General features: G+C 41.1%; 1 protein-coding gene and 1 long non-coding RNA gene across 2 annotated transcripts; both read right to left on the bottom strand.

Annotated features, from left to right (window-relative positions):
- Positions 1-435: 435 nt before the first annotated feature.
- On the bottom strand, positions 436-1,798 carry LOC307146178 (intelectin-like; the record flags this gene model as incomplete). The annotated part of the gene is made up of 5 exons (XM_079850055.1): positions 1,648-1,798; positions 1,369-1,527; positions 1,157-1,277; positions 754-857; positions 436-588 (listed from the first exon to the last, which is right to left on the bottom strand). Exons 1-5 carry the CDS (start codon positions 1,783-1,785, stop codon positions 436-438), a joined length of 675 nt encoding a protein of 224 aa, XP_079706181.1. The 5' UTR covers positions 1,786-1,798.
- A 390-nt stretch (positions 1,799-2,188) lies between these two features.
- On the bottom strand, positions 2,189-18,744 carry LOC307146186. Its single transcript, XR_013819064.1, has 4 exons — positions 18,686-18,744; positions 18,467-18,584; positions 17,291-17,357; positions 2,189-2,271 (listed from the first exon to the last, which is right to left on the bottom strand). It is a non-coding gene; the product is annotated as an uncharacterized lncRNA (long non-coding RNA).
- Positions 18,745-22,497: the final 3,753 nt, after the last annotated feature.

Raw genomic sequence — 22,497 nt, 5'->3', positions numbered from 1 at the left:
TGTCAAAGCAAATTCAGATTTATCTAAAACATAAGGTTGTTAGTTTGTTATATATAAGGTTGTTATATGTCATGGAGCGATTATATTTCAATATCTGTCTAGCCGTGTCCATAATTTCTATTTGGCCCAAGTGCTGGGGACATTTCGTTTTCAAAAGAATATAAAAAATATCCTGCAAGAAAAAGAAATGTTAGTAATGATTAATTAAAATTAATCCAAATGTTTTCATAAAACCTTGTCAAAGTATCTTGTAGACTAAAAATTTTTACAAATTGAAGTAATTTTTTAATCTGATGTCTGAACAGTATAATTGACAACCACTGGATATATCGTAAAGAAATACATTTGAGCAAATAATTATGTAAAATTCAGGTGTTAATCAATGTGGAAAATCTTAGAAAGAAGGAAAGGATGCTGGTGAGATTGATGGGAGTGTCAGCGATAAAAGAGAAGCACGGCTGCTTCAGTTATCTCTTTGGAAGCGCTCCATCCCGTATTAGTGCCATAGCCTTCCCAGTCGAATCCCGGAAAGTCCCCACACTGCCTTGGGGCCAACTCAGGAAAGTGTCCACCTCCGCCAATACAGAACTGCAACAATATGAGGACATTACTAACAACAAGACAAGCCTAGGCACTTCTTACAATGACATTGGTGCAGTTGGTTTATTTTCATTGTAAATGTATTACTATAATTTTTACAAATGCTGTCCATAGACAGTGATTTAAATAATCTAGAATATTATTTTTCCTCACATGTTCAGTGTGGCAGGCGGTTGGTTTGACACCTGAACAAAGAGCCATGGCTGCCCTTTCAGTATTGAAGACTCTGAATGAGATGAATCCAGGCACAAAAATTGCTGGGGAAATGCACAGAATATATCAGTGATGATAATCTGTCATGAAATGTCCATGAACACATGACATGGCTTTCATTAATTAAAGTGACTGGATCTCAACAATGATGATGCCTTGTACACCATCACTTAATGATACACAGATTTATGATGCTGATACTGTCAACTGATGAAGCCACTGTCATTAAAATATTTGGAAAATATTGGCTAACGGGGTGTTGCCAGGCTGTTGTAGTAAATAATCATTTGTTTTTAAAGATTTGCCTGCTTAAATAAAGGATAAATTAAAAAAAGAGCCATACTTCTTGCATTGGGACCAAAGAGATTTCTGTTGTAATCCATATTTCCTTTATCATACACGATTGGAATAACAGGTCCATTATCAGTGATGCACGTCCCTAATCCAAACCTCACAGGGAATTTCTGAAAAAAAAAAAAACAGTGTTATTGTAATTTCACAATTTTATTTCTGTGAATGTTTTAAACCCAAAAATGGTGTTGAAGTTTATCTGACCTTGAATAAATAATAAAGGTTTCCCCCGTGGAGAGTTAAGAAGTGATTCTCAGTGTGGTATCGCAGGATGGAGGACGCGCTCCAGGATTCCACCTCCATATTATTAGGAACGTGCCACACGGACACATCTTGTGCTGGAATGTCAAAGTAGCCAGGATTCTGGGACAGAAAGGAGACTATCGTTTCAGATTCTCCAAAAACATCCTTTGATCATTATTGTGTCATTTCTGTTCCTTCTTTTTAACTATTGCTGTAAAACCATAAATGTAATAAGAATACCTTATAATCATCACTTGTAGAGGCATCTGCACTTCCAAATGTGACTGTGTTTGCCCATGTCCCCTCACCATCAGGCCGGTTCGGTTCACTGCCCTGCTGACTAGACCAGCGATCACCAACGGTACACTTTCCGTACATGTTGTTCTCATGAACACTGCACTGTTAAAAATTGATTGTAATTTTACAGGAAATTCCTGGCAACTAATTGCAGTAAATTTACAGCGAGTAATATACAGGATTTTTACTGTTTACTTTTACAATAAAGTACTGTATTTATACAGCAGTTGTACTGTGATTATAGTAGCATTATTACAGTAAAATGCTGTAATTTATTTCAATTTACTGTATATTTACTGCAACTCAGTTGCCAGGAATTTCCTGTAATTTCACAGGACAGAATTACAATTTAATATTGTAATTCAATATACTGTATCCTGTTATTTGTAAATATTACAATACAATGCTGCCTGTAATTATCCGTATTAGGCAATTAAAAACACAACAATGATATATTTTTAATCTTTTATTAAAAACTGTTTTCTTAGGAGGGTGTAAACAGGTGCGTTGAGCCCGTATCTCTTCTCTGCTTTGCAGCCCGTCTGGGAGTTGATTCCACAAAAAGTTCTGAAAACCGAGAAAGAGGAAAAAAAGTTTTAAGTTTTCATATCTGTTAAATAATGACAAATACTGTGTAAAAAACAAAAGTATTGCTACTTGTTCATAAACAAAAACGATTTTGATGTATTTATTTAATATTAACAACTTAACTTGTTATTAGTTCACCCCCAAAAAATGATGTCATTAATGACTCACCCTCATGTCGTTCCAAGCCCGTAAGACCTCCGTTCATCTTCAGAACACAGTTTAAGATATTTTAGATTTAGTCCAAGAGCTTTCTGTCCCTCCATTGAAAATGTATGTACGGTATACTGTCCATGTCCAGAAAGCTAATAAAGACATCATCAAAGTAGTCCATGTGACATCAGGGGGTTAGTTAGAATGTTTTGAAGCATCGAAAATACATTTTGGTTCAAAAATAACAAAAACTACGACTTTATTCAGCATTGTATTCTCTTCAGGGTCTGTTGTCCATCTGCATTCACGACTCCGCAGTGACGCTGCTGACGTAAGACGCTGTATTCAAGCTATTTTATATTGTTCCTCTGTGTCGAAATCCTTAGACATGTTTGCGAAGATTGTTTTGTTTACAGCGTGCGTCTCCCTCAGACTGTAAACGAAGCTCGGGCGCACCAGATAACACGTCAGCAGCGTCTTACGTCAGCAGTGCGGAGTCGTGAACCCGGATTGACAACAGACCCAGAAGAGAATACAATGCTGAATAAAGTCGTAGTTTTTGTTATTTTTGGACCAAAATGTATTTTCGATGCTTCAAAACATTCTAACTAACCCCCTGATGTCACATGGACTACTTTGATGATGTCTTTATTAGCTTTCTGGACATGGACAGTATACCGTACATACATTTTCAATGGAGGGACAGAAAGCTCTCGGAGATCGGACTAAATCTAAAATATCTTAAACTGTGTTCCGAAGATGAACGGAGGTCTTACGGGCTTGGAACGACATGAGGGTGAGTCATTAATGACATCATTTTCATTTTTGGGTGAACTAACCCTTTAAAATTTAGAATTACATTGGCTTTTACATTGTTTTTTTGTAAATATATAACGTCACTGCATGCATGTATGCACTGTCGAATGACGCTTTGGACAAAAGCATCTGCTAAATACCTTAACCACACTTCAAAGTGTTTTATTTAATTAATTAATGAAAGTCGTAATGTTAAACTGCTGTCCGTCAGACTCTTCTGTTTACACATAAATGTCCTGCATGGGAATAGGGGTGTAAATCGGAGCCTACATGACGATTCGATACGATACCGATTTCTTAAGCCAACGATTCGATTCTTTTCGATACTTCAGAATTCCCCGCGATACGATTCGATTCGATTCAATACTAGATTTTTACATGATATCTATTAAGTTTCATATAAATCAACAAAAATAATAAATAATTTGCCTTTTATTGAGAATGCAGAATACAATTGCAATGCATGTCACAAAGAAATTGTTTTTCCACCTCCACGAATGAGACAAGTGTTGTTCATTATGTTTGTTGAGGTAAATTGTAGTTTTCCTTGCTTTACCCCGGTCTTAAAGTAAAAAATATGACTGTGAAAAATAGTACAATTAAATTAAATACATTTATGGTGAGATTACTACAATTTATTTAATTAAACGCATTTATGGTGAAATTGCTACATTTTCATGTCAATCTGTGTTCATTTTGACCACGAACCATGCGCTGTCACTTTACAGCGCGTGCAGCACAGCACAAATAGACTCGGTGCGGAAACGATCTCTGCACTGCTGTATAGCCTATGCACATGAAAATTATGTGGATTATTATATGCTGGAACGGATAAACGGACCGCAACCGCGTGCAGTGTGAAAGCTCTGACCTGTTAACATGGGTACGGAAAAAAATACGCACTGCAAACGTATGTGTGAAACGGGCGCAATCAGACAAACGGCAACTCTTACCACTGCTCCATCTGTTTTCCTGAAGCCAAAATACTTCCACACCCATGACTTGACGCCGACTGGAGTGTGTAACATTTCACTGTCATTGCCAGCTCGCTCTGACGGTTCCATCGCTCTTGAAAGTCAGACTCAACAATGTGTCCTCTGAACACAGATAGACTATGAAACGTAACGCGTGTGAAGTAGAAGACAATAATGAGGTTAGCGCCACCCGCAGCTTAGTAGGTTGTACGCATATGTCGGAGTGGATGCTGAAAATAGACAGGCGGCAAAATAAACACATTCACGAGTTCACACTTACATATAATTTGAAGGGGTAAAGTTTAATGCGTATTTGGCGTGCTGTCCGGAGGGAGGGCTCCGAGCTCGGAGTTCGGCCCGAACCCAGAGTACTCCCCCCGTATGTAAGTGCTTAGGACTAGAAGCGTGGAGAAGGGGTGGTGGAGGGATGCTGCAAAAACTGTCAATGGAATGAGGTGAGACTGCTGAGTATATATACACCTCTTACCATTGATTGCTGAGTGCTCTCCACCTGTGTTAATTATCTGAACGTGCTCCTCCCGAACCTTGTTAATAAAACATCATTTCACGAGTTCACACTTACATATAATTTGAAGGGGTAAAGTTTAATGCGTATTTGGCGTGCTGTCCGGAGGGAGGGCTCCGAGCTCGGAGTTCGGCCCGAACCCAGAGTACTCCCCCCAAAGGCTAAAGAGCAGAGGACAGCCGCCGGACTAAAGACCCCCCAAATGAGTGCCGAGTTTGGCGGGCTGGCATCTCAAGAAGGGGCCTGGATGCTTGACCGGGGAGGCCCGTAATGGTGGCTCACTGCCTGGACTGACGTCCCCTGTTGGTCTGCGAATGGGGAGCGGTTGTAGTTTACAGTGACCGATCGGGAGGATTTGCGCTTTTCCGCTAAGCCCAAATGCTCGCTAGCTAGACAGAGAGGAAACAGAAAGGAGGAAAAATTAGAGCTTGCCCAAGAGATTCTCTCACACTGCATCGCTGGATGAAAGAGAAAACGTAAGTGCTCTACCGGGAAGGTTCTCACTCCGTCCGCTGTGAGACCAATGCTCGCTTGACAGAAAGAGGAAACAGGAAAATTAGTGCTTGCCCAGGAGATTTTCTTACACTGCATCCGCTGTGAGACCAAATGCTCGCTGGATGAAAGAGAAAACGTAAGTGCTCTACTGGGAAAGTTCTCACTCCGTCCGCTGTGAGACCAATGCTCGCTGGACGGAAAGGAAACAGGAAAAGGAAACAGGAAAATGAGTGCTTGCCCAGGAGATTTTCTCACACTGCATCGCTGGATGAAAGAGAAAACGTTAGTGCTCTACTGGGAAAGTTCTCACTCCGTCCGCTGTGAGACCAATGCTCGCTGGACGGAAAGGAAACAGGAAAAGGAAACAGGAAAATGAGTGCTTGCCCAGGAGATTCTCACACTGCATCGCTGGATGAAAGAGAAAACATAAGTGCTCTACTGGGAAAGAGCTCACTCCGTCCACTGGGAGACCAATGCTCGCTGGACGGAAAGAAGAAACAGGAAAATGAGTGCTTGCCCAGGAGATTCTCACACTGCCTCCGCTGTGAGACCAAATGCTCGCTGGATGAAGGAGAAAACGTAAGTGCTCTACCGGGAAAGTTCTCACTCCGTCCACTGAGAGACCAATGCTCGCTGGACAGAAAGAGGAGACAGAAAAGAAGAGAAAGAGGGGATAGAGTGCTCTTTAATAGAGAAGTACTACAGAAGAGACATCACTGCTGCGGCAGTAGAAAAAATTAGCTGGAGTAAAAGAGCTCCAGTGGGAGTGTAACAGGTATTATTTATAACTTGTGTTTTATTTTAAATTCACACAAAATCCTAATTTGTTTGCTACATTATGTATGTTAGAAAAGAAAATACTTTATTTTTTTTATGTCTTTCTGAGTTTTGTGTTCGTCGCAGTTGTGACGTCATTTGCGCGTTGCGCGCGCTCTCGCTTCAGTCCGCGGGAGGTCTGAGCAGAGCGAGGTATGTATTGTGCGCACTCCTGTTCAAAAGAGTATTACAAGTGAAAATAATCTGATCGATTTTGTTAAAATGTAAATGAGTATGCACAAGTATGTGATCTTCCCTCTTGAATATGTTTTTCCTGCAAAAGTGAAAGTTTAACCGAGTGAATGCAGTCTCACGTTGTGTTGTATGTTAATGTTAGTGTGAAAGTTGGCCTGTGAAGCGTGTCTGCTGATAATCTTTTTTTATGTTCAAATGGTTGACAGGAGAAGGCTGACTAAATGCACTTCGTTGAATGCAACATATTAATTACTGCATTTTCCAACTCATACATGCAGGTATGGTTATGAATTGTATCTGTGATTTCTTTGTTATATGTGTTCAATTGAATTGGTTATATAAAATGCTGGAATCTGGGTGATTTAAAGATGTATATCATATGAGCTTAGTATCAATGTATATTAAGAGATATATATAAATATATATTGTGTTTTTTTCACTGACTGTTGATACACCTGATGTGATATTATTACTATTTTCTTTATGTTTTTTTATTAATGTAAATGAGATTGTGAATGTGCATTGTGAGCTCGCTTCAGTCCGCGGGAGGTCTGAGCAGAGCGAGGAGAAGGCTGACTAAATGCACTTCGTTGAATGCAACATATTAATTACTGCATTTTCCAACTCATACATGCAGATGCAGGAATATAAAGAACCTTTGAGCCAGCAATTCGATTCCAGTCTTTTATTCAACACAACATAACACAACACAACGCAGAGGGGTAGCCGAGTCGTAGGGACTAGAGACACGCAAGCCCGAACCGGCTACATTGGTGCCGTGACCCGGATTCCCAGAAGGATCGACGTCAGATTGACCGCCGGATGTTGCTGGGTACCGAATAGTTCGTTCTCTGGACTGGGTTGAATTCTTCTTTTCCTGTCTTAATCTGCTGGAGAGAGAGGTACAAAGACTGAGTATTACAATACACCAAAAAAAAAAAAAAAAAAAAAAAAAAAAAAAAAAAACTGTCATATTGCTGTAATTCTTTTTTTTTGTGACAATGTCATATACTTATGTTGTGGAAGATACGCAGGACGAAGTATACATTGGTGGGGGGAGAGGGCAGTTCTTTAGAGATATGGCTCACACTCCTGGAGCCACAGGTATTGCTGACTCTCCAGTGTTCTGCTCCACACGTATAAAAACTGAAAGACAGGTTCCCAAGTCAGACACAACTTCCGCTGATTTAAGCAACCTCATTACACAATTAGCTCATGAGATAGGACAGTCCATTTCAGCGCAGCTAAAGAAGGGAAGTGAGAATGAGGAGAGAATGTCTAGCAGCCAAAATGTAGGTTTAGAATCACTTTGTGCCGACCCTCACTCACTAACCATGAATGGTGTAAAATTGGTGATGCAGTCTGATGTGAAAGAGCCACCAAGCTTTCGTGGAGATAGCACAGATAAACTTTCTATCCACGAGTGGGAAGAACAGATTGACCTCTATTTAAGAAAGAGAGGTGTGCCCACAAGAGAACAGGCTCAGGAAATTATGTCAAGACTTGGAGGGAGAGCGAGAGACATAATCAAAATCACATTACGCAGTAACCCATCATTAAACTCTGGTGAAGACCCAAGAGTTATTATTGATATACTAAAGCAACACTTTAGTGAACTGACGTATTCTTCAATGCCACTCGCTGACTTCTACAACACCCTACCTACAGTGGGAGAAAACGCGATGGATTACTGGATTCGCTTGAATAAAGCTGTTGACGTGGCAGAGGAGTGCTTGAAGAGGCAGGGACGCAACCTTGAAGACCCAAGTAAAGAGGTGACCATGATGTTCGTTAAGCACTGCCCAGACCCAGCTCTTTCTGCAGTGCTGAAGTTCAAAACTGCTGACAAGTGGAAGGCTAGTGAAATTCAGGAACGCCTCGATGATCACCAGACACAACTGAAGATTCAGCAGCAGCGAGCCAGATCAAAACGTTCGGGTGCTGAGAGATACGCTTCTGCAAACGTGCAGGCTGCCGCAATTGATGAATCAACTTTGGTGGGTGCTTCAATGAGACCACAAAGTCAAATGGATGCTGTGAATGATGTTAGCACATCGTCTGATAATATCAGCCTTCAGAGTCTCATAGCTCAACTTGATCGTGTGTTAAAGCAGAACCATCAAGCAGCAGTCCAGGCACCGTACATGTCAAGCGGATTCCAGTCTTTCCGAAAGCCATGCAAAGTTTGCAACGTGACTGACCACTCTACTACCATGCATTGCAGGCGAGATGGGTTGTGTTTGAATTGCTTCAAAGCAGGACATTGGAAGAGAGAGTGTCGTAAGGCCGCATCTGGAGCCAGTGGTCCTGGTATGCGTTCAAGCCAGGAACAACCACCGTTAAACTAACAAGCCTGCATATGGAGAGGGGATGTGTGGGTGGACAAAATCAAACCCTCGAACAAAAAGATGATGCTGATGACTGGGAGCAATGGTATGAGCACACATCCCAATCAGAAGGTGTTCAAGTAGTTCTGCAGAATTCACAAAGAATTGAACTATTTAGTGAATTATTCTATGCTCCAGTGATCGTGAATAAGACATTCAGAGTCAAGGGAATGCTAGACTCCGGCTCCATGGCTTGTACAGTAAACGAAGCAACGGCATCTAGGATGCTAGATGAAAAGGTAATCGCTACAGACAAGCAATTAAATGAGCAAGTCATCCTGATCGGCTGTGGGGGCCATCAAACTCACCCTAAATGTGTGTATGAAGTGGAGATAGAAGTGTACAGTGTACAGTGTATCGTTCCCATTCTTGTGGTCCCAGGGCAGAAAGATGACCTCATTCTCGGATCTAACGTCATAAAGTACATCATGCATCAAATGAAGAGCAGTGACGATTATTGGAGGATGACCGGTCAGAGCTGTGGCATGTCGTTGTCTCCTGATACTTCTCAATTCCTTGACATGATGGCAGGGTTGACAAGGTGGCAGGGTGTCGATACTCCTAACAAGATTGGGACTGTGAAGTTGACACAAGCTGTAACACTCTTGGCTAGACATGAGCATCTTGTATGGGGTAGACTGCCGAACAACACCCCTATGTCCCCCGGCAGCACAGTGGTTGTCGAACCCACCTCTTCAAAATCCATGCCGCGAAACATTCTGGTCGGTCGGGTTGTTACACCCATGTGGGGTGACAGATACGTCCCCATGAGGATAGTGAATCTCTCTGATCAACCCGTGACTTTAAAGAGGAATTGCAAGTTGGCTGATGTATCGCCCTGTATGGCTGCCGAAGATTTTACAGTTTTCCAGAACTCCAGTCAGGTTAAGGCTAGTGATCAAGTAATGAGTTATTCCGAAGCAAGCGGTGAGGATGTAGAGAAGAAACTTACAGAAGTTGGTCTGAAAGATATAGACCTCAAGTCGTGCCAAATCAGTCACTCTATCAAAAGGGAGTTAGTTCAGCTTTTAGTCAGCTATAATGACATCTTCTCGAAACATGCTTTGGATTGTGGTGAGGCAAAAGGCTTCTCTCATCGCATCCGCCTGATGGATGAACGACCATTCCGCCTTCCTTACCGTAGAGTTCCACCAGCTCATTACCAAAAATTGAGGCAGGTCTTGACAGAAATGGAGGATCAGGACATAATAAGGAAATCCATCAGCGAATTTGCATCACCTCTGGTGATGGTATGGAAGAAGGATGGTAGTTTGAGAATTTGCACCGACTTTAGGTGGCTCAATGCAAGGACTCTGAAAGACGCACACCCACTTCCGCATCAATCAGATTGTCTGGCAGCTCTGGGCGGAAATGTCTATTTTAGCACTATGGACTTGACCTCCGGCTTCTATAACATCCCCATGCATGAGGAGGATAAAAAATACACAGCATTCACCACACCACTTGGATTGCATGAGTACAATCGTATGCCACAAGGTCTGTGCAATAGTCCGGCTTCATTTATGCGAATGATGTTGAGTATATTTGGTGACATGAACTTCACCCAGCTATTGTGTTACTTGGATGATCTGCTAGTATTTGCACCCACTGAGAAGGAAGCCTTGAGTAGGCTTGAAGTGGTATTCCAGAGACTCCGCCAACATAATCTCAAGCTGAGCCCGAAAAAGTGTCACCTTATGCGCACTTCCGTGAGGTTTTTGGGACACATCATCGAAGGGGGTGGGGTTGCTGTGGACCCAGAAAAGGTGGGCGTGATTTCCCGCATGACCAAAGATGATCTCATGGAGGATGACGGAGTTACTCCTTCTGTAAAAAGAGTTAAATCTTTTCTGGGGATGGTCTTTTATTATCAACATTTCATATCCTGTTGTTCCGACATTGCCAGACCATTGTTTGCCCTCACTGCTGGTCAGAAGAGGAAGGGAAGAGGGAATGTCACAAGGAAGGCTGGTACCTTCAGAAAACTAAAGCCCTCCGACTGGACAGTGGAGTGTGATGCAAGTTTCAGTGCTCTGAAGGATAAGCTGCTGAACTGCGCAGTCCTGGCGCATCCTGATTTTTCAAGACCCTTGATCCTGTCCATAGATGCTTCTCTAAATGGTTTAGGGGCGGTATTGTCTCAAATACCCCTGGGCGAGGACAAAGCAAGGCCCATCGCTTTTGCGAGTAAAACACTTAGCGCTTCACAGAGGCGATATCCAGCCCACCGTCTAGAATTCTTGGCCCTAAAGTGGAGTGTCTGCGAGAAGTTTAGTCATTGGCTTAAAGGACACACATTCTCCGTTTGGACGGATAATAATCCTCTAACGTATATAATGACTAAACCGAAGCTTGATGCCTGCGAACAACGCTGGGTCGCAAAGTTAGCCCCTTATACCTTTGAGATACGTCACATAGCAGGAAACAAGAACATTGTGGCTGATGCTCTTAGTCGAGACCCTTTTTCAAAGACAATCGGTCATAGGCTGCTAAATGAACAGTATGAGAGGTTGCTGTCTGAAGCTGAGGGATTTAGTGAGGAAGGGATCCAGGATACTTTCCGACTGAAAGTTCAATGTCAGCAGCAGGGGTCAGAGACTGACCCAGGAGAGATCTTTCCAGTGGCTAGCTCGGGTTCTTGCGGTGTTGGCGATGTTCATGCCATCTGTGAAGCTCATGACAACTGGGAGCTGGCGGCGGAGTCTAGAGCAGTGCAGTTGATCCAATCTGTTCAGCAGTTCGCCCCACCAAGTCTGGACACATTTCCTGAATTCTCCCTACAAGAACTTCAACAAAGACAGGAACAGGATCCTAACATATCTGTTGTTGTTCCTTTTGTGACCCGTAAGAAAAGACCTTCCAGACGTGAAAAAGCGAACCTCAACCCTATTGCTCTTTCCCTCAGCAAACAATGGGAGAGACTTACTTTCCTGGATGGCATACTCTATCGAGTAATCAAGGATCAATTGAATAAGCACAAGAGATATCAATTTGTGCTCCCTCAGAGTTTGAGAGCCAAAGCGTTGAGTGGCATTCATGACCTCGCTGGACATCAAGGGCAAGCAAGAACGCTTCATTTAGCGAGGCAGCGATTCTATTGGCCAAAGATGGAGCAAGACATCAAGTCTTATGTTAAATGTTGCCAGAGATGCATTCTCGCTAAATCACCTGAGCCATCTGCTAGAGCCCCGTTGGAGAGTATCAGAACCTCAGCACCCATGGAATTGGTATGTTTGGATTTCTGGAGCGCAGAAGACTCTAGGCAGAACTCTGTTAATGTGTTGGTAGTCACGGACCACTTTACAAAATTAGCTCACGCATTTCCATGTGCAAATCAGACAGCTAAGCAAGTGGCCAGGAAGTTGTGGGATCACATTTTCTGCATTTATGGCTTTCCTGAACGTATACACACCGACCAGGGCGCTAATTTTGAGAGTGGTTTGATCGCAGAGCTACTTAAATTGTCAGGAGTGGCTAAGTCGCACACCACAGCATATCATCCAATGGGAAACGGGGGAACTGAGCGATTCAATAGGACTCTAGGAGCTATGTTGCGTTCTTTGCCTCTCAAAGCTAAGCAGCAGTGGCCCCAACAAATCCAAACCCTAACATTTGCTTATAATGCCACTGTGCATGAAACAACAGGTTTCTCACCTTTTTATCTCATGTTTGGCCGTGTGCCGAGACTTCCGGTAGACGTGATGTTCAAACAGGTACTACGAGATCCCGTGGTGGTTGATTATGGTAGTCACGCCAAGGCACTACTCTCTCATCTCCATGAAGCAGCAACTATTGCACAGCGGCATGCTGTCAAAGAACAGAAAAAACAAGCTCAGGGATATAACAAGAGAGTAAAAGGTACTCACCTAAGCGTTGGAGATCGTGTGCTGATTGCTAATAAGGGAGAGAGGGGGAGGAGAAAACTTGCCGACAAGTGGGAGCCAACCCTGTATGTTGTTATCAATCGGAATCCTCAGACACATACCTACATGGTACAGGATGAAAAAGGAACTAAGAGAGTTGTACATCGCAATCTTTTGTTGAACATCAGCTTCTTACCCATTCAGACGGAACTTGGAGGAGCCAGTAACCCGTATCACGATAACTGTGATGATGATGGGGAGTCAGTTGCTCATTCGCAGCCCCAGGATCCTGCAGATTGCTTGGGAAGTGAAAGTTCAGAGAGACGGACAAGCCTCTGGGTATTAGATGAAACCGAACATTCCCTGGGTCAAAGCTCACAAAGTGAAACTGGATCTGTGCAGTTCCATACTGAGGGAGAACAGCAGAGTCAAGATGGTGATTGTTCTGAGAAGCTTTTTGATGATGACAGTCATATTACAGAGCCTTTTAATGACCAGACGGATTGTTTTAGTCTTGATTGTGAAAGAGACAAGCCCATAATGGAGGAAAGAGACAATCCCAGAGTGGAGGAAAGAGATATGCCCAATACAGAACAGCCTAGTTCAGAGACTAGAGACCGAGACACCCAGGGTGTAGAAAATACTCAAGAACGAGTTACACGTGCTGGAAGAGTGGTTAAGAAGGTCAATCGTCTTATTGAATCTATGGCACAAAAACAGTTAAAGATTAAATCACTTACAAACACATTGGGTAGAAAGTCCCAGTCACTACTCACCTTGTTTTAAGAGTTAGTCTATAGTCTAAGTTCATATTCTTTGATACCCTTGAGCATTATCCCCCTGGCTGTAAAGCAATTCATTTGATGTGACATAGATGTTATACAATTGACTTGAAGATTTGTGGTTTAAAACCTGGTATGGTGTAAAAGGCATCATTTTATTCTGGGAGTTTTTAAAGGCCTGATCACCCTTGAATTTCTCTCAACCTTTTAAGAAGGTAGCATTTTCAGGCTGAAATGGGTAGAGATATTTTGGAGACTTCAGTCAAGTGTATTCAAGTTGGTTGAGTTTTTGGGATTTTGGTGAATTCAGAAGGAGGTGAATGTAACAGGTATTATTTATAACTTGTGTTTTATTTTAAATTCACACAAAATCCTAATTTGTTTGCTACATTATGTATGTTAGAAAAGAAAATACTTTATTTTTTTTATGTCTTTCTGAGTTTTGTGTTCGTCGCAGTTGTGACGTCATTTGCGCGTTGCGCGCGCTCTCGCTTCAGTCCGCGGGAGGTCTGAGCAGAGCGAGGTATGTATTGTGCGCACTCCTGTTCAAAAGAGTATTACAAGTGAAAATAATCTGATCGATTTTGTTAAAATGTAAATGAGTATGCACAAGTATGTGATCTTCCCTCTTGAATATGTTTTTCCTGCAAAAGTGAAAGTTTAACCGAGTGAATGCAGTCTCACGTTGTGTTGTATGTTAATGTTAGTGTGAAAGTTGGCCTGTGAAGCGTGTCTGCTGATAATCTTTTTTTATGTTCAAATGGTTGACAGGAGAAGGCTGACTAAATGCACTTCGTTGAATGCAACATATTAATTACTGCATTTTCCAACTCATACATGCAGGTATGGTTATGAATTGTATCTGTGATTTCTTTGTTATATGTGTTCAATTGAATTGGTTATATAAAATGCTGGAATCTGGGTGATTTAAAGATGTATATCATATGAGCTTAGTATCAATGTATATTAAGAGATATATATAAATATATATTGTGTTTTTTTCACTGACTGTTGATACACCTGATGTGATATTATTACTATTTTCTTTATGTTTTTTTATTAATGTAAATGAGATTGTGAATGTGCATTGTGAGCTCGCTTCAGTCCGCGGGAGGTCTGAGCAGAGCGAGGAGAAGGCTGACTAAATGCACTTCGTTGAATGCAACATATTAATTACTGCATTTTCCAACTCATACATGCAGATGCAGGAATATAAAGAACCTTTGAGCCAGCAATTCGATTCCAGTCTTTTATTCAACACAACATAACACAACACAACGCAGAGGGGTAGCCGAGTCGTAGGGACTAGAGACACGCAAGCCCGAACCGGCTACAGGAGCATAGGAGACATCACTGCTGTGGCAGTGGAGAAGATTAGCCAGAGTAAAAGAGCTCCAGTGGGAGCATAGGAGACATCACTGCTGTGGCAGTGGAGAAGATTAGCCAGAGTAAAAGAGCTCCAGTAGGAGCAGAGGACACGTCACTGCTGTGGCAGTGGAGAAGATTAGCCAGAGTAAAAGAGCTCCAGTAGGAGCAGAGGACACGTCACTGCTGTGGCAGTGGAGAAGATTAGCCAGAGTAAAAGAGCTCCAGTGGGAGCAGAGGAGACATCACTGCTGTGGCAGTGGAGACATTAGCCAGAGTAAAAGAGCTCCAGTAGGAGCAGAGGACACGTCACTGCTGTGGCAGTGGAGAAGATTAGCCAGAGTAAAAGAGCTCCAGTGGGAGCATAGGAGACATCACTGCTGTGACAGTGGAGACATTAGCCAGAGTAAAAGAGCTCCAGTAGGAGCAGAGGAGACATCACTGCTGTGACAGTGGAGACATTAGCCAGAGTAAAAGAGCTCCAGTGGGAGCATAGGAGACATTACTGTTGCAATATTAGAGAAAACTTTGCCAGAGAAATTGAGCTCCTCCAGGACCGGAGGAGACATCACTGCTGCAGCAGTGGATAAACTTACCTGGAGAAACTGAGCTCCTGCGGTGTGTGGCTGAACAAAGGTAGGAGGAGAGTGGGGCTTAGCGAGCCGATGCTTGTCTTCTTGTGCTTTAGATCAAAGACGCGAGAAAAAAGGAGGCGAGATGAAATCCTTGCAGGATTATGCACATTGAAGTTTAAGTGACCGAGCAAAGATAACAGTTTGCGTTTAGAACAATTTTGATTGTCTGAAGTTTATTTAGTTAAGTACAAAAGAGACGGTTTATGGTAAAAGACGAAGCTTGCATAAATGTATGCATCTTGTATTTATTTAACTGTGTTTCAATTAAGGATTACTAAACACTTGTCATGAAACATACTTTTTTTTTTTTTTTTTTTTTTTTTTTTTTTATAATAATATATTTACGAGATTTTGCAGATAAATTGCAGGACAGTGTTAACGATAGGTTCTTAAATGATTCTGTGATCAATCTGCACGTAACGTGTGACCTACTGATTATGTATGACAGTAAATCATTTGTACAGAAACAATTTAAAACGTGCATTCCCCCGATCAAAAATTTGTATACAGATGGCGTGACTCAAACTACTGAAGCAAGCCAAGCTCAACCAAAACAGACACGAGAAAGGCCGAGCTGAGCACTCACTGAGTTGACCCGGCAAACGTTGAGTATGGACTGGCCGGTACTGAATCCGCGGCGCGGGCCTGCTGTGCGGCCTGACGAAAGAGGAAGACCCTTCCCCTCGCGTGAAGAGGGCGGCATTGCCTTACTAACCATTTCTCAATGGCGGGAATTATTGCATGGACCGGTGCAGAGAAATACGCGGAAGGAGATCGCGGATGTTTCGCCCGCGGTTATGATCCCGTTTGTCAAGCCTGACGCCCGCGATATTGGTCAGAGGATTGCGGCAGAGGTTCTCCAAAGACGAGAGGTTATTCATCGGACGGGAATCGCTCGATTCGGACCTGTTAGGACGATACTGTCGGACTACATGCTGCAAAAACTGTCAATGGAATGAGGTGAGACTGCTGAGTATATATACACCTCTTACCATTGATTGCTGAGTGCTCTCCACCTGTGTTAATTATCTGAACGTGCTCCTCCCGAACCTTGTTAATAAAACATCATTTAATCGATTCTCTTGCGGACGCATTGATACATCGAATCGTCGGCTGTATAATCGATGCATCGATACGAATCGATTAATATTTACACCCCTACATGGGAATACCAACTCTAGGTAGAACAGACACTTAACAGTAATAGCTGGGTCTCCATCCAACTTTTTAATGCACATTTTAACCATTTGAAAAAGAAATCCTGACCTGGCTGAAACGGTTAAAATTCACAATATATTTACAATCGGAGTTATATTAATAAACACCCTGATGCTTCAGAGCTTTATAATGGCAGTGGATTGCAACATCAGTTTGAAGCTCAGAAAAGTGCATCTATCCATCATAAAAGTGATTCACACAGCTCTGAGGGGTTAATAATAAAGGCCTTCTGAAGCAAAGCAATGAGTTTGTAAAGTTTTAAATATTAATATTTTTCGTACATGAAGTAAAATAACTAGCTTCTGGCCAAAAGAACAATAGCATACAGATTTTACTCTAAAGCGCAACTTATGCGAGTAATACAACGTACTGCTGATATTTACACTACGCCATGACACACTACGCTACTTCTGACGTCATGAGTTGCGCAAGTTGCACTTTGAATGCAAGTAGACTGCGTATGGCCGTTCGGCCGTAAGCTAGAATTTTACTTTGTAACGTGTTAAATATGGATATTTTTCTTACACAAACTCTTCACTTCAGGAGGCCTATTTTAACCCCTCAGAGCCGTGTGGAGCACTTTTATGATGGATAGATGCACTTTTTTGAGCTTCAAACTGATCCACTGCCAATGTAAAGTTTGGAAGTGTCAGGTTTTGTTTTTGTATAACTCAGATTGTATTTGTCAGAAAGAATGGTTTGAAGGCAAGTAAATCATGGGGTAATTTTCATTTAAAAGTGAACTACCCTTTTAACAAAATAAGGGAAGAATATACCTTGTACAATTAAGCAAGGTGTGCTGGGTAGGGTCTCTCTCTGGATATCAGCAGCTGTGGCAGAGGGCTAGGGAATAAAAAATGTAAACATTACCAAATGTATTACCAATTACACAACAAATACCAATTACAAATCTATTATTATTTTAATATTCCATACAGTCTGCCAGGCAGCCACATATAATTTGAGAAAAACAAAATGGTTAACTTGATTTTAATACTACTGATAATTTGCTGCCTTCTCTGAAGACAAAGAGAGCAGTGAAAGCTTTTCAACAGAACCCAGGCTCCGAAAAAATATTTAATGACGATGCCGGTTGGAGGTTTAAGTTGCGCACGCGCAGTTTGTTTTATATAAAGACAGATTACATGACTGCTCTTTCACCCTGGTTGGCCAAGCACAAAGTAAAGTTATAACATCTGAACAGATGCTATATTCAGCTTTTATCACAGCTATAGCTAACTTACAGAATTAAATTAAGATACCAGCAGTCATTTAATTGAAGCCCATATTTCAAATAACAATTTAACGTTTGTAAACACAAGCAAACGTTATTTGAAATATGGGCTTTAATTAAATGACAATGCTGGTATCTTCATTTAATTCTGTAAGTATTCAGCGACCGTAAAATCTACAAGCTAACGTTACGTTTATGCTAAGTGTGTAAACCACCACGACTTCAAGACCCCCGATTACAAAACAGCAAAACAGAAGTCCTAATACTTAGCTAACGTTACAACAGCCTGCCCGGTAGGCGGTAGCACGTGTAATCAATGCAATAATAATCTGAGCTAAGGAATCTTACGGGGCTAACGTTAATGCTTATTTTTACAGTCTGTGCTAACATTATTTGAGCTATCGTCATTGTGGTGGTTTTCCATTCACGTTAACAGTTACGTTAATTTACAAGCTCAGCTCGACTCGATTCTACTCACCATGTTTGTTTTTCCATTGTGAATATCTAGTGTCTTGTACCTGATGTGATGTGGTAACTTAGCCTACCTTTTTTCCTTGTGGATTGAAGACGCCGCCACTTCAGCGGGGTCAGTTCAATCTATACCGGGAGTGAGCGAGTCGAGTCGGGGCGAGTTGAGCTAACGTTATAGGGATCTAACTTTACTCTAGCCAATGTCACTGAGAAATATACCAAACAAAAAATTGTGAATATCTCGTACCTTACACCTGCATGTGGTTCCTTTTCCGTATGGATTGAGAAAGAAGACGCCACTTCACTGCGGTCAGTTCAGGTTGTTTTTAGTCGACTCGGGGCGAACGTCACTGAAGCTAATGTCACTGAAATATACCAAACGAAACAATCAGCAGCACTCACTCACATCAACGGTATTAATATATCCATATACTTATAAAATTGATTTCATGTTAACGTTTCATACCTGAGATGTGTTCTTCTTCCAAAAATGTTTGATTCTCTGGTGCCGTTGGCCGCGCGCAATTTCAAAATTCAAACAGCAACGATCCCACAATGCTACGCGGTGGCTGTAAAATAATGCTTCTACAGTGTAGTTACAATAAAACTACAGGACTGTCCATAAATTTCCCATCATGCATTTGCATTTACAATAAAAACATGAATACAATATGTTGTTGTAAAATTTATTGTAAAAATTACATCAATTGCTAACAGTGTGGCAACCAGCGTCCAGCCTCCGCCCGCAGTGGTCATATCACAGAAGGTCTGGTAAAGCACCCCTCTGGAGGAGTTCAGATAGTACAGGCCGTCTGCGTGAACAGAGCATTCCTGAGTCACTTCAGTTCTTACTTAAAGATGAACTGAACTGAAAGAATCAACATTGATAACGTGTTGTTTGACAATTAAAAGTAAATTACACACAAAAAAAAAAAAAAAAAAAAAAAAAAAATCAATATAGCTTTTTTTAAAAGCAACACAAAAATTGTGTTTGTTAGTATAAGAATGCTGGCAATTCTGATGACATCACTGGCATGGTAGGACCTGCGAAGGTATATAGGCAGCTGCAGCTGCAGGTCCTATACACACGAAAAAGAGTCATTTTACGCCTGTGAGGGACAGGCCAGTAGTACCTGATTACCACCACAAGGAGGACGATCAGTTTCAGGCTCCACCTACACAGTACAGGATCGTTGGGGGGGGAAGTAGTCTCGCGTAGCCAGACCTTCAGACTGACGGCAGAAGGTCTGGACTCTATCGCAGCTTTTCTGAGACGGTGCTCGATGCAGAGCCAAATGGGAGGAGCTAGAGCTCCAGCTCCTCCCCTCGCTGGAGCTCCAGCTCCACCTTGCTAAATTTAGTGAGCGGGGATTCGCTGCAGCGTCAAATGGGAGGACAGCTCTAGCTCACTGTTGCTGGATCTAGTGCGAGTTCAACCGTGATGGAAGGACAAGTTTGTTTTGATGCGCAATATGCTGGCATACATCATATTGTATTTTTCTCTAATATTTGTCGTGATTATGATTAAATATTTATCGTTTCTGTGACAAACGCGTAAACACCTAATAAGAACATTGCTCACACTGTGTGTGTGTGTGTGTGTGTGTGTGTGTGTGTGTGTGTTTCTAAAAACGGTTGAAACTTTTTATCTATGTATTATTTTATCTTTATAACGGTTTCGTTGTTTTCCTCACTTTTAAAGCTGCTTTGGACAAAAGCGTCTGCTATTATTATGTAAATTACTAGACTTAAAAGGCTGTGAAAGCTTAGATAGTGCACCTCTATTTATTTTTTGTCCACCGCATTTACGTGTGTTATTTGTGAATTAATCTAAATCATCTGATTTCTGTTGAGTTGTTCAGTGTTATGATACTGTACACAGCCTATTAATACATAATGAAAATGCTTTATTTTTTTTAGACATATTTATTATCATTGGCCTACTTTTGCCGGTGCTTGATGCTTGAACTGCACCCAGGATTGATTAACGTGCGATATTAGTCATTGCTTAAATGAATGACTAACGTTAAAAATATTTAGTCTATCGTAGATGGCCTACATTTAATGACATAAGGCCTATTTAAGTAGCCTAGTATCCAGCTCTTTACATTAGATAGACGAGTTAGCATTTTAATAACCTAATACCAAAATAAAGTTTAAATTAAGATGCTATAACCATAGGCTATGCTATTTCTATATAGCATTAGGCCTTATTCCACAAAGGACTGTTTATAAGGTGATAATCCGTTATACATGTATAGCCTAATAGGCTGAAGATTTTTGTATCTTCTGTTATAAAGACGAAGATTGACATTTCGTTAATGAAAAAATAAATAAATAAAAAATAAATAAGAACATATTGTAAAAAATGAACAACTCAGGTTATGTTCTGTTAGATGTGTTTTTGTTTAATTATATCTAGGCAATGAGCGAACATATTGTAAAAAATGAACAACTCAGGTTATGTTCTGTTAGATGTGTTTTTGTTTAATAGGGCTTGGGCGTCGTGACGTCATACTTGGCGTGGCGGCCATGTTGATGGCCTCGCGAATGTAAACATACAGCAAGTCAACGAGGAGAAGCAGAGTTGGGAGAAAGAAAAAAAGATGTTAAAATCCCGAAAAGGATGTGGAATTTACGGGGATACGTTAAATAGGGAAGCAAGGGACCAGTATGTGGACAAAATCGGCAAAAAAAGTGTAGTTAGTAGCCGTCAACCCTCCCGTTTTTTTCCGGGTTTCTCACGTATTTGAGCTCTTTTCCGCTGTCTTCCCGTTTTAGTATTTACCTATAAAATATCCCGAAAAATTACAATTTCAACATTCATCTTTCTGTTGCTATCCCTCTGCAAAACTGCAGCATTAACTAAGCGAGTTGTGAAGCTAGGTCTAACGTGACTTTGCTTACAGATTGGCGTGAAATCGTGCTCTCACAACAACCACGCTGTTATCTAAAAAAAGGCCAATATCACGCTAAGGTTGCCTTCAAGTAAGCAAAACGATGCTTTGAAAACATCTGTTTTTCTGGAAGGGCAAGGGGGTAGCAACAGGACAACAGTACAGAGACTGACAGGTCCGATGGAAGGGCTAACATTAATGTTATGATAGTAAGTTATTAAAATACGGGACATTTTACAGGAAAATTTGTCCACATAACTTACTGGTCCCTGGTTTCCCTATTTAACGTATCCCCGTAAATTCCACATCCTTTTCGGGATTTTAACATCTTTTTTCTTTCTCCCAACTCTGCTTCTCCTCGTTGACTTGCTGTATGTTTACATTCGCGAGGCCATCAACATGGCCGCCACGCCAAGTATGACGTCACGACGCCCAAGCCCTATTATATCTAGGCAATGAAGATAGCCTATTAACAAATATACATTTTAATATTGTATAAAAGGCTCTGACTTTTCTGGGTGCCTGCCGCTTTAAGACTCTTCTTCGGTGGTTACGGTAGAGGAAGTGTGTAGCTAGTGTGTTGGTTTTGGTTATAGTGAGTTCGGAAATGTATTCAAGTTCAGCAGCATACGTACCTGTGTTGTATAGTTTCCTTAATCTGTTCTGAATGATCCAGCTTCCAATATTCATGTGTTGAGTTCATGGGTCATTCTATATTTAGGGGTACATTTCATGTCAGGCAAAAAGTCAGAAAATCAGTATTCTTTTTTGATCAATAAACTAGTTGGTTAAATAATATATGCCCTTAATGTGCTAAATTAGTTATTTGGCAAGCTTAAGCTCTAATGATTTTTTAAATATGTTAATTAAAATGTACATTTGATTCATTATTTTGTCAACTGTGTTACGGACAAATGCTGTGTCAAATGAAACATGAATGAAGTACCACATGCTTGATAACACATTTGTTTGAAGGTTTACCCAAGATTTCCATCTCCAGAGATATCCCAATCTATTTTTCTGACGGTTTAGTTCACATTTAAAAGATTTATGACATAAAATTCACACATAACACAGTTGACAGAGAAAGTAACACAGTTGACAGGAGTAACACCGTTGACAGGACACATTTGAAGGAAAAGAGAAAACTTTCTTTAAGATGATAACTTTCTTTTTATTCAACAAATGTAAGTAACAAGCAATTAAGCAAAGAGTTCAGTTTAAAAAAAAGATTAATGAATATTTTATATTATCATCAAGGTAAATTAAGTTTTATAATGCATTATGACACTTCGGGTTGTAAGGACTGATCAGTCATGACTAAGCAGAAATAGACATATGTCAAATCTATATAATAATATATAGGTTTAAGTCAATCATG

This window comes from Squalius cephalus (assembly GCF_949319135.1).
Source record: "Squalius cephalus genome assembly, chromosome: 18".
NCBI classification, from domain to species: domain Eukaryota; kingdom Metazoa; phylum Chordata; class Actinopteri; order Cypriniformes; family Leuciscidae; genus Squalius; species Squalius cephalus.
This window is presented reverse-complemented; position numbering and strand designations above follow the sequence as displayed.